Consider the following 12,874-nt stretch of genomic DNA (forward strand, 5'->3'; position numbering starts at 1 on the left):
GGCCCCTAGTCATCCCGTCATTAAAACACTGAACGGGATATCTGGAACACCTCAAAAAGACCACAGGGGATTGTTATCGGAATGGCAAAATTTCATATTTTCCTTGGATATATCGTATTAATAATGACGCACAGTGTGAGCTCGGGAAATCTATATGCCAGTAGGAATGTTCAAGAGTTGGAAAATATGAAGGTAGGATATACAGTTACAAGCAGTACAAAAACATAAAAAAAGGCAATCAAGTTCATTTAAGTTCTTAGAATTGTGTCATTTCGGCAGACAAAGTGTAACTGGTGACATCAGCATACATTATATGCGCACAGGCCTACATTCTATATTAAAATCACCTTTCCAAGTAATACGTTATGACTATGTGACACTAATACGCGCCATTTGTTCACTTATAGGACCTGATCCAGCGGCTCGAGGACAAGTTGACGGTTAACGAGGAAAATGACGTTTATCCGTCAGAGTCTGAGGACGTGGTCGCAGCCCATATGGAGGACATTGAGAACTTGCCCGCGGCGATCCGGGGGCAGAAGGAGAGAATGGTAATCAACGCAGCCAAAATAATTGCCCCCGAAAGCCCTGTGGTGTCACGCCTGAAAGATCTAATCGGTTTGAGGACGGCCAAATCGTTCAACAGCTGTTTCGGTAACCGGATTGAGAGAATCGGCTCGTGGAGCGGACTGGGGTGCAATAACGTCGAGACTGGTATATTTGAAGGCAATTATTTGAGTGGAATGCCTTTAAAAAACGTACAAATAAGCACAAGAATGTAGTGTCATGTCAATGTGTGTGCAAAAAGTCCATACTTTGGGGCTAAAAGGTATGCGTAAAATGTATTGGCTTTACGCACGAATTGATTTTACGCATAGCTCTGTCTATTGTAAGACATAACATAAAGGTTGTTGCAAGATCACACACACATCGATATTAACTCCATTACATTATTATAATCAAGAAATTGCTGTGTATGAATTATTCATTGATATAAATTAGGGCTATGCCTTGAACTTCTGCATAGTGATGTTCGACAACAATATAACCACAAAAAAATGAAATTAATCAATTAATTATTATATGATTTGAATTTGTATTTGCAGGTAACAAGAAGAGAATATCTGGGAACTGAAGAACAACGTAGGCCTACCCATTCATGGACGTCAAAAAAAACTGCGTCATGTCTGACCTCTGTGGAACTCTCACTGGCATTCTGGGGAATGCATTTTTCCCCCTTTAAACAATAGTCCTAAACTGAGAAATATGTATTTCATAAACGAATTTATACTAAATAATTTCGATATTAAAACATGCTAAATTAAATCTCTTAATTTCTGTGTTGGTTGGTTTCTAGACTGTCAGTGACAATTGGACATGCATATTGTATTTCTGCCACGAAAACGAAAATTTGATTCCTAATCGCACTCTCCAGAAATGCCTAATACAACGCCTTTGTTATGTGTTGGACGCCTGTACAGTATTGTTCACTTGTGTGTATCAAATCGATGTATATGTTTGATCATGTTGTAAGAGGGCATTATTTGTAATAAATGATTAGATATGGAACCTTTCTTAATTATCATATCAATTATCATATCATATATTCCTTATGAATTAAATACATTACAGCCTTCCCATAGTTGGTCACATTAGTTGTCACACAGAGAGAAAGATAATGAGATCAATTCAAGTCATACCTTCTAATGAACTACTTACTGCAATACAAGGAATAGTTTATGCGCTGCAATGAAAGCACACGAGGTCCAAATAATCGGAGGATTATTATGATAAAACGATTTATCAACAATATTTCGCATTCTTGTAGTCAAGTAGCATGACACAGTTAATGGATTTGTTCTCATTATAAGCCCAACTATTGCTGTTGGACCAGAAAATTGGAAAGTAAAGTTACTGACACTAAAAAAATGAATGCAAGTTCAGATACAAGAATGTGACAGACGCAGTAGCCTATTATTCCACATCGATATGACACCATTTAATAACGCAACAGAAGTCCAACTTCAAAATCTATATGGTAGGTCTGTAGAGAGAGCATCTGCCCAGGGCCCAGGACACACCACACCTTAGACACACACATTAGCTAAATTATGTCTAAATGATTAAAATGTACTAAAATGCACATGCGAAAGGGACCAGATGTTGGAGCAGCCTTAAGCGCAGTAATTAGCAGGAGGCAGCAGGATCAGGTGCAAAACAGTGTCCAGTTTATTATCAGTGAAAGGTGGTTCCAGGTGAATGGAGAAATCTAATTAATATTTAAATAATCTACAAAAGGTATTTACAAAATAAACACTCAAAATACAGGTTTGAATACAAATCAAAAACCTAAGCCTCAATCAGGCCTATCCTGCCAAACCAACTATAACAGATTGGATTATAGAGGCTAGGGACAGCTTCCCCACACAGCTCACATACCAGAGCTTGAACATAACTGAAACCCTCAGGTGAAACAGGTATAGCTTTACACCCATGGCCCCTTCCTATGGCCCATACCATTAACCATGGAGCTCTTTACCCAAATATGGCATTAAATCATGTAAGAGGCATTTTCATCATACCCACATTTACATATTCTGTCCTAATAAGCATCTTAAACATTCCTGGCTTATCATCAAAACAGGAATAATTTCAATGAATGAATACATATTTAATAATGATAGTCCTGCAGGTCAACAAGCAGCAGCAAAACGTATTACTTATGGAGCCGAGCACCCACCCGTGCTCCCATTAAGCACATACATGACAGACAAGATATGGAGCTCACAGACTTTTGAACTTCAAACACAGGATGCATTACAATAAGGAAATAAACAACTTCTTTCTCGTCAGTGTAGCAAGTGTCCATGTGCACCTGAACATCGCATCCACTTGGAGGATTGCAAAAGGATAAATTACTGCATTTCAATATGAAACTGAAATGTGCTACAATGCAACTTGACCAATATTTCCTAGACACATAATTAACCTTGCTCAGTAAATACTCATGACACTGGCAAAAGAGGAAAAGAACAACAGTATACACTACCGGTCAAAAGTTTTAGAACACCTACTCATTCAAGGGTTTTTCTTTATTTGTACTATTTTCTACATTGCAGAATAATAGTGAAGACATCAACACTATGAAATAACACATATGGAATCATGTCGTAACCAAAATAAGTCTTAAACAAATCAAAATATATTTTATATTTGAGATTCTTCAAATAGCCACCCTTTGCCTTGATGACAGCTTTGCACACTCTTGGCATTCTCTCAACCAGCTTCACCTGGAATGCTTTTCCAACCGTCTTGAAGGAGTTCCCACATATGCTGAGCACTTGTTGGCTGGTATTCCTTCATTCTGCGGTCAGACTCATCCAAAACCATCTCAATTTGGTTAAGGTCAGGGGATTGTGGAGGCCAGGTCATCTGATGCAGCACTCCATCAATCTCCTTCTTGATCAAATAGACCCTACACAGCCTGGAGGTGTGTTGGGTCATTGTCCTGTTGAAAAACAAATGATAGCCCCATTAAGCCCAAACCAGATGGGATGGCGTATCGCTGCAGAATGCTGTGGTAGCCATGCTGGTTAAGTGTGCCTTGAATTCTAAATAAATCACAGACAGTGTCACCAGCAAAGCACCCCCACACCATAACACCTCCTCCATGCTTCACGGTGGGAAATATACATGCAGAGATCATCCGTTCACCCACACCGCCTATCACAAAGACAGGGCGGTTCGAACCAAAAATCTCAAATTTGGACTCCAGACCAAAGGACAATTCGGAAACATATTTCTCCATGGCCACCGTTTCCGCCTGCAATAGGGGATACACGTGACTCCTGGGAAGCGCAGCATCTGCCAGGAGATTTATCACACAATCCCCCAGTCGATGAGGTGGTAATTGAGTCTTTTCTTTTTACAGAAGGCGAGAGCCAAATTGGCATAATCTGGGGGGATGCGCACGGTGGAGACCTGGTCCGGACTTTCCACCGTAGTAGCACCAATGGAAACTCCTACACACCTCCCCGAGAACTCTCGCAACCACCCCGTGAGAGCCCTCTGTTGCCAGGAAATAGTGGGGTTATGCTGAGCCAACCAGGGAAGGCCTAGTACCACGGGAAACGCAGGACAGTCAATGAGGAAAAGACTGATTTTCTCCTCGTGACCCCCCTGCTTCTCCATGGCAAGGGAGATGGTCGCTTCCCTGATTAGCCCGGACTCTAATGGTCGACTATCCAGAGTGTGAACTAGGAAAGGTCTAACTACAGGAATAATAGGGATCCCTAAACTAAGGGCTAACGCTCTGTCGATAAAATTCCCAGCTGCGCCTGAATTGACAAGTGCCTTATGCTGGGAATGCGGGGGGGAAAAATCAGGGAAACAAACAGATACAAACACGTGGTCAACAGATGACTCTGGATGAGTGTGGTTCAGACTCACCTGGGGTGACACCAGAGTGCCCTGCCTGTTGCCTCGACTCCCAGAGGAACCGACGCGGCACCGACCGGCAGTGTGCCCTCTGCGGCCACAGATGGTGCACGTGATGGCTCCTCCTCCAGTCTCCCTACGCGCAGCCCCTCCCAACTCCATGGGCACCGGAGCGGGGGTGCTGGAAGATGGCACCGACAGAGCCCCCTGGATGGACAAATCCACCAGTTGGTCAAAGGAGATGGTGGCATCCCTGCAGGCCAGCTCACCTTGGATGTCCTCGCGCAGGCTGCACCGATAGTGGTTGATGAGGGCCCTGTCGTTCCAGCCTGCTCCAGCGGCCAAGGTCCGGAATTCCAGAGCAAATTCCTGGGCGCTCGTCCCCTGCCTCAAATGGAAGAGCCGTTCCCCAGCCACTCTACCTTCGGGCGGATGGTTGAAGACGGCCCGGAAGCGACGGGTGATCTCCTCGAAAGTGGTCCAACTCCGCGTCTCCTTCTCCCCACACGGCGTTTGTCCACTCCAGAGCTCTTCCTGAGAGGCATGAGACGAGGGCAGACACTCTCTCCCTTCCTGAGGGAGCTGGGTGCACAGTGGCCAGGTAGAGGTCCAGTTGTAACAGGAATCCCTGGCACTGTGCTGCCGTCCCATCATGCTCCCTGGGAAGGGAGAGACGCATCCCACTGGGACTGGCTCTGGACGGGACGGGTAGAGGTAACCCCGGTTGCGCTGGTCGAGGCACTGGGGAGACTTCCTGTCTCTCCCAGCGGTCCATAGTCTGGTCAACGCGATCCATCATGGTACCAAGATGATGTAACATAGCGGAATGTTCCTGGACGCACTCGTCGTCTCCTCAAACCGGGGTACCTGCTCCTGCTGACTCCATAGTAGGGTGTGTAATTCTGTTAAGGCTGTGTAAGGGAGGCGAAGTCAGGTGCAGGAGAGCAGAGTAGAGTAAACAGGCACACTTTTATTCTGGTCAAAAAATAGGCTCAAAATGACATCTAAGTGCTCAAAAAACAATGAACAATAAACAAAAGTATAGCACATGAACATACACCATTAACAATAAACAATTACACACAAAGACATGGAGGGGAACAAAGGACTAAATACATGTAGTGTGACTATGGAATGAAAACTAAGTGTGTATGAAACAAGACAAAACAAATGGATATATGAGAAATGGAGCGGCGATGGCTAGAAAGCCGGTGACGTTATTCGCCGAACGCCGCCCAAACAAGGAGAGGAGCTGACTTTGGCGGAAGTCGTGACAGTTTTCTAAAACTTTTGACCAGCAATGTATACATTTAGGTGTCACGATCATTATAAGGAGTGGACCAAGATGCGCGTGGTAATCTCGTCCTACGTCCAGGATGTCCTCCACTACTGGCTTTCCTCCAGGGCACGCTGCTTGGTCCGTTGTTGGTGGGATCTTCTGTCACGCTCGTTTGAAAGGAGTGGACCAAGATGCAGCGTGGTATCTTTCCATCCTCTTTATTAGGAAAAGAAACTCAAAGAAAAAACAATAAAGCGAAAAAACAAAACATGAAGCTCAAAGTAGTGCTCACAGGCAACTATACCTAGACAAGATCCCATATAGCACAAAGGGGAAATGGCTGCCTAAATATGATCCCCAATCAGAGACAATGATAAACAGCTGCCTCTGATTGGATACCATACCAGGCCAACATAGAAATATAATCACCTAGATGACCCACCCTAGTCACACCCCGACCTAACTAACATAGAGAATAAAAAGCTCTCTATGGTCAGGGCGTGACATTAGGAGAAATTAATGACTAGATATATGGGGAAACATGAATGCACTAAACAATTTATAAGGGTATTTCAATAAAGTGTGTTTCTGACAAGAGATTCTGTGTCCGCTTCATCCCAGCACACATTAACTAAGTGTACAGGGGTTAACACTTGACATGCACTAATTGAAATATGTAGTCAGGCTGTTATAAGATATTATATAAGCCAATGGTCATCTATAAGGGATTGATTCAGTGATTTTCTTCTTTGTCTAATGTACTGTAGGTATACTGAAGTATTTTTGCAGTGCCTAATCTAAGGTGAGTGGTATTTATACTTTATAAGTACTTGCTAAATGTTTTGACTGACCAGTGTAATTTCTCACAAACATATGGGCATGCCATTGGTAGACATTCCTGCAGTACCTGGTAAAATAACAAGCACACAACACAGGATGTTTAAGGAAGTGTATTTACATGTGTGAATAACTAGCTTACAAACATTTACAAATGTGGGAATAATGATTAATAAATGGTGAGCAAACGGTTTGTAAATGTCTTATATTTTGTTTGTTATGGACCCTTAAAATAAAGTGTTACTGCACAGACAGACAGAGAGAGAGAGACACACACTGACACATGTACTGTCCGTTTATTGATATTTTGGCTCTATAGTATATATGTAACAGTAATTAGGGGAGAACATGTATGACAGCCAGGCACTTATATACTTTCATAAGATATTATGAGCCAATGGTCATCTATTTGGCATTTATTCAGTAATCTTTATTTTGTATCTAAGAAATGTGTTTATTCATTCACAACTAGGATGTTGCTTGCCCAGCACAGGCAGTGTGGTCCCCTGGTCTTCTGGTGCCAGCGCTGTGGGAAAGGATGCTAGGCTTAGCAGAGACAACTCAGAGGTGAGTGCAGTGGAGGTAGGAAGAAAACAAAGAGACACAGATGCACTGCCAGTTCCTTAATATGTTGGCTCTATAGTGTATGTAATAGTAATTAACACTTAGGAGTCACAGACAGACAGACAGACAGACAGACAGACAGACAGACAGACAGACAGACAGACAGACAGACAGACAGACAGACACAGACAGACAGAGTGACAGACAGACAGAGTGACAGACAGAGACAGAGCGACACAGTTGTAGTGGTGCTTTTACATGTTGTATTTGTCTTAAAACATGAGCTGGTTAAAAAAGGATGACTATGTTTCACTGGTCACTGGTACAGTAAAAGTTGAGAAAAGGTGTACTATATTTGCCTATGTTATGTGTCAGTAGCGTTACTGACTGTGTGGGCGCATGCAGTGATACGGGCAGATGTGGCTGAAATGCCAGGGCTGCATTTTTGTCCCAGTCCACCCCTGGGTATATCTCATTAAACTCACTTTTATGCATATAGTTTACCTAAAACCCATTTAGGCTTATGACATATAATCATTGAATCATTGAGGTTTACTAAGAACTGACTTAATCATGAATATCGCCACATTTAGTAACAATAAACAAGCCGCAAGGTCTGTCCTCAATGCTAGACAGCGGCACACTGTTGGCAAAGCCCGTGTTAAGCCTATGACTTCCTGTAGGCCTACTCCAAGTCAACAATCTCTTACAATAAAATGTATGAACGTGTGTTTCTAAAGAAAGGTTTGAACTGACTAGGCCTATGTCATGGGTATGCCCCATTATCTAGGAAGACAACGCTTTAAAAGGAGTTGCTTCCGACAGCTACTGTTATCACAATCAGGTGTTGGCATGCAACTCCAATTCCTCGCATAACTGTGCGTGTCAGACTAGATATAAAAGACCATGCGGTAGGTGTGTCGAAACAACGACAACGGCGAGGAAAATCGATAAGCTTCACACACCACTTCACCTTCACTGAAGAAGAAAGAGAATAATGCAGCTCTCCAACATTCCTCTTTTTGGCCTTATCCTGTTCTTAAATCTGCCGCTGCTCAGCGCATATCCTGTCTACAACGGGTTACTGACCAATGACGACATGGATGTCTTAAAGGTGAGTCCCTTTTAGGCTATAGGCCTATAGGCTCATTCTTACGCCTTTGAGAGATATTGTTGTGGATAGATCTTGTAGTTCATATTTCCTATACGTTAAAGCCCAAGGATAGACACCATTGAAAACGTTTGTTGAAACTTGCTTTTGGCATTTTAGGTACTTCTCCATCGACTTGGAGAGTCCATTCCTGAGCGGAGCGAGGTCGAGCGGGTCGCCACAGAAAAGTTGGACAACATGACTCTCGAAGCCATCGCAATGGTTGCAGAGGATGAGCGTGAGCAACAACAAAACCGACTCGACAAATCCGCAATAAGAGAGTTCCTCTCGGCTCGGGACTTGAAAACTGTCCGAAACGACTCAACATCGAAGAGATACTCGGGCTGCTTCGGGCGAAGGCTAGACCGAATCGGCTCAATGAGCTCTCTTGGATGCAACACGGTTGGCAAATACAGTGGGTATAGTTAAGGTTAATATCATAGACTACTGTGCATCAGACAAAATCTCTTAATCAAATAGGGTCCAAGTAGTCGACTCCAAAACCGCGTGGTTAACTTGACTAATATCCATTGTGAGAGTTATGTTAAGAGACAAAATTGTGTTGGCTAATTTCTTGTTTCTCTATTTTCAGATCCAAAGAGAAGATGAAGTCTTACACATTACCTGGAACAGCAAAGTCAATACTTACCAAGGGATATTCTTATTTATAGTCTGTAGGCTACCTATTTATTTTCAATTTATTACATTTTTGTTTATTGCCAATATATTTATTTGAACCAATGCAAGATGTTCTCTTTATATGGTGTCATTGGTGTACAATAAATGTTTCCAATTGCTCATGAAATGTTTTGTCTGATTACTTGCTATACCATCCATTAGGAAAAATGAATTATTCAAAATGACAGAATGCCAGAAGTCATAGGTTCAGGCTGAATAATCAATGAGAAAATAATAAGATGTGAAGTTTGCCTAAACACCTTGGGATCCTATTCATAGGCCTATCATAAGCCAAACTGAGTCAGGTGATTATCAATTGGGATGACCTGACCATAGCCCACTAACTCACAAGAGACCTAGCAGGGTGACCCTCACAAAACAATAAAAACACACAGAACAATAAGTTACGGGAGACGCAAATAAAAACGACTTGTGTCACATGAGTTGACGCTGGGGAGACGAAGCAGGTACGGGGAGTAAAACATTTAATAATTAACAGACATGGAACGAGACGGGAACAGCGTCAGCAAACGAGTACCACAAACAAAAAACAATGAATGCAGCAGCGGGGAACAGAGCAGGGAACTGACAAATATAGGGGAGGAAATAACAGGTGATGAGTGAGTCCAGGTGAGTCCAATATCGCTGATACGCGTGACGAGGGAAGGCAGGTGTGCGTAATGGATGATGGGAGTGCGTGATGCAGGGCAGCCTGGCGCCCCTAAGGGGACGACAGAAGTGACAACTTGGTTCTAAGTAAAATCACAAGGAATAAACCTCAAATTCGAGGTTTGCTTCAACGCCGTCTTCGGCACTGCTATTGTTATTTCAGCACCATGGAGAGAGAACGCTCGGGAAATAGTCTTCGGCACTGCTATTGTTATTTCAGCACCATGGAGAGAGAACGCTCGGGAAATAGTCTTCGGCTACCCCTCTGACTCATCCAGACGTATTTTTGACGTGTAACTTTATACTTTGGTTCAATAGTTCCATGATTTCACAACGTTGACAAACCCATGACTCTGGCCAGACATGGATAGGACATGAGATATGTAGTCTGATATTTAGCACCCAAGATTCTCATCCATATATCAGTGAATGCCCAACAACAGTCCCCTTAGCGGACAATTCACATGCTTTACCATAATACTGATAGGAGGGCATGGTAACTATTGCCACAACACAAGTCGACTATTTATTATTGACGACTCGTAAATACCACCACTCAAGATGAATTAAGTCATACATTGCCTCTCATAGGTCTCTCTCTCTCTCTTGGGCCATGCAAGACAATTAGGAAACTCCTCCAAGAGAAAACACTATAAAGTGGGTCCACACACTCAAAGGAAGATATTCTGCTTCTTTTAAGGATGCTTTAACCATTCTAAACTAGGCCAATGTAAGTGCTTGTTCAGATAAAGGTGTGGATTTACACACCATTTAGACAGAGCTAAAGGTTATTGAATGTTCAATGAGGTACCTACAGGCTTCCTAGGACCATACCTAACACCTACTAATTGCGTATTTTTGCCTTGCCATTATGTCTTGTAATGTCTTTATATATGTTATGTTTGCCAAGTAAGCCAGTATGATGCAATCAACATTCCCTAACACATATTCTAACCTGGAGAAATGTTTCATGAATAAACCCCCACTATATATAGACTAGCAGAGCATGCTTTTAACCCACTATGGATATTTAGGGTTTGTAGCGAGAGCAATGCCAAGTATTTGTGTAGTGGATGGATTCCCGGCAACGCACGGCCATGTCTGAGCGCAGGCCAAAAAGACTGCTGTTTGTGTGACCGGGCCCTACCATGAGTATCCTCTCACACACACACATCAGTCACCAGCCAGCGGCCACTTAAAATTACATTTTACCAGCAGCCTTATCAGACAGAGGTGTCAGAATGCACTTCAGACAATGCACAAAATGATGAGCCACTGACACCAGATCGTCTCCTCTGTGGGTGTGTGTGTGTGTTTATGTCTAAGTGCCTATATAAGAGCGTGCTTGGCTTAGCACTACAACCTGCCTTAGCACTAACAAACCAGAACCTAAACGGAATCAGGCATGGCGAGGAAGGCCACCTCATGGGGACTCTGTGGCAGTCCATGTGTTGGGCTGACCCTATCCTGCTAGCAATTTGGCCCAATTGGAGATAGGTAGCTACTAGTCCAGTCAGTTGATGTAGGTAGGGCACACTGATTCTTTGCCCCTGATAGAATTGATAATAAAGTTGTGTTGAATTAGATTGATGGATGGTTGTTTGACAAATGGCCTGGAAACTTTTGTGATCTAAAAACAGCTAGTCAAAGACAAAATGTCTGACCTAATATGCGCTCTTCAAAACCATATTTTGAGTAAGTTTTTGAGTTTAAAAAAAAAGAGTTATTTTGGAATGAAGGTTTCTTGTATTTAAAGGTAAATACATTTTGAATTGCCTCCATGTCAATGGCTTCAGGAACTTGTTTGTCTGTGGTAGATGATCAAAACAGTGCCCAGGATACTGCAACTTAATCGAGTCATGAAATATTGTGACGTCCATGTCAATTCCCTGTTGTACAGAATCTACTGGAGCGATTCGAGGAGACCTTGGCTGCGGTGGACTACGAGGGCGCCAACCCAGAGCACGAACACAGTCAGGCTAGCCCAGGGTGAGAGACGTGGCCCCAGAGGCCCCACAGAGGCTTCTGCTCTCAGACGTCCGGGAGCCAGCTGCAGAAGGGAGCTACAGCGGGGTGCAGAGTCAGAGGAGCCGGCTGCAGGACCTGGTCATGGCCACCAGGAGTAAAGCTTTCACAGGGTGCTTCGGAGCCAGGATGGACCGCATCGGGAACTCGAGCGGCCTAGGCTGCCGTCCTGAAAGACGTAGCTACTGTAGTACAGTTAGTTGATGTATACAGTACACAGAAAAACATGTGTACTCGTTTTAACTTCAACGGATGAGTTACCTTCTTATGTCAACTTAGTTGCATTATAAGATACATGTTGAGACAACATAACATTTGAAGTCTTGGCAACTCTTTTAAGTCGTGAACCACTCGTGATGACTTAAAAAAAAAAAAATGAAATCACTTTTTTTTCTCATTAAAATAACATCAAATTGATCAGAAATACAGTGTAGACATTGTCAATGTTGTAAATGACTATTGTAGTTGGAAACGGCAGATTTTTTATGGAATATCTAAATAGGCGTACATAGGCCCATTATCAGCTACCATCATTCCTGTGTTCCAATGGCACGTTGTGTTAGCTAAACCAAGTTTATAATTTTAAAAGGCTAATTGATCATTAGAAAACCCTTTTTCAATTATGTTAGCCCAGCTGAAAACTGTTGTTCTGATTAAAGAAGCAATAAAACTGTCTTTCTTTAGACTGAGTATCTGGAACATCAGCATCTGTGGGTTCGATTACAGGCTCAAAATGGCTAGAAACAAAGCACTTTCTTCTGAAACTCGTCAGTCTATTCTTGTTCTGGGAAATTAAGGCTATTCCATGAGAGAAATTGCCAATAAACTGATGATCTCGTACAACGCTGTGTACTACTCCCTTCACAGAACAGCGTAAACTGGCTCTAACCAGATTAAAAAGAGGACTGGGAGGCCCCAGTGCACAACTGAGCAAGAGGACAAGTACATTAGAGTGTCTGGTTTGATGCCTCAAGTCCTCAACTGGCAGCTTCATTAAATAGTACCCGCAAAAAAACAGTCTCAACGTCAACAGTGAAGAGGTGACTCTGGGATGCTGGCCTTCTAGGCAAACCATGTCACCCTGAAATTAAAGATGTGATTCATTCATAACTAATAAAAAATGCTACAGTGTGGAGTGTCTGGTGGGGATGTATTCTGACAGGCAGCATGAATGGGACGCCAGTGTTGGTTACGCTAAAGCGAAGCCCTGTCACTCCAGTCTCACTCATGTCAAG

The 12,874-nt window shown here is 43.0% G+C and overlaps 2 protein-coding genes and 1 pseudogene across 2 annotated transcripts; all 3 read left to right on the forward strand.

Moving 5' to 3' along the window:
• Positions 1–6: 6 nt before the first annotated feature.
• LOC112215982 (ventricular natriuretic peptide-like) lies at positions 7–1,574 on the forward strand. The gene is made up of 3 exons (XM_024375513.2): positions 7–192; positions 408–714; positions 1,107–1,574. Exons 1-3 carry the CDS (start codon positions 82–84, stop codon positions 1,133–1,135), a joined length of 447 nt encoding a protein of 148 aa, XP_024231281.1. The 5' UTR covers positions 7–81; the 3' UTR covers positions 1,136–1,574.
• A 6,448-nt stretch (positions 1,575–8,022) lies between these two features.
• Positions 8,023–9,065, forward strand: nppb (natriuretic peptide B). The gene is made up of 3 exons (XM_024375515.2): positions 8,023–8,231; positions 8,388–8,682; positions 8,860–9,065. Exons 1-3 carry the CDS (start codon positions 8,115–8,117, stop codon positions 8,874–8,876), a joined length of 429 nt encoding a protein of 142 aa, XP_024231283.1. The 5' UTR covers positions 8,023–8,114; the 3' UTR covers positions 8,877–9,065.
• A 381-nt stretch (positions 9,066–9,446) lies between these two features.
• Positions 9,447–12,050, forward strand: LOC112215193 (annotated as a pseudogene).
• Positions 12,051–12,874: the final 824 nt, after the last annotated feature.

The sequence above is a fragment of the Oncorhynchus tshawytscha genome, linkage group LG16 (assembly GCF_018296145.1).
Source record: "Oncorhynchus tshawytscha isolate Ot180627B linkage group LG16, Otsh_v2.0, whole genome shotgun sequence".
Taxonomy (NCBI): Eukaryota; Metazoa; Chordata; class Actinopteri; order Salmoniformes; family Salmonidae; genus Oncorhynchus; species Oncorhynchus tshawytscha.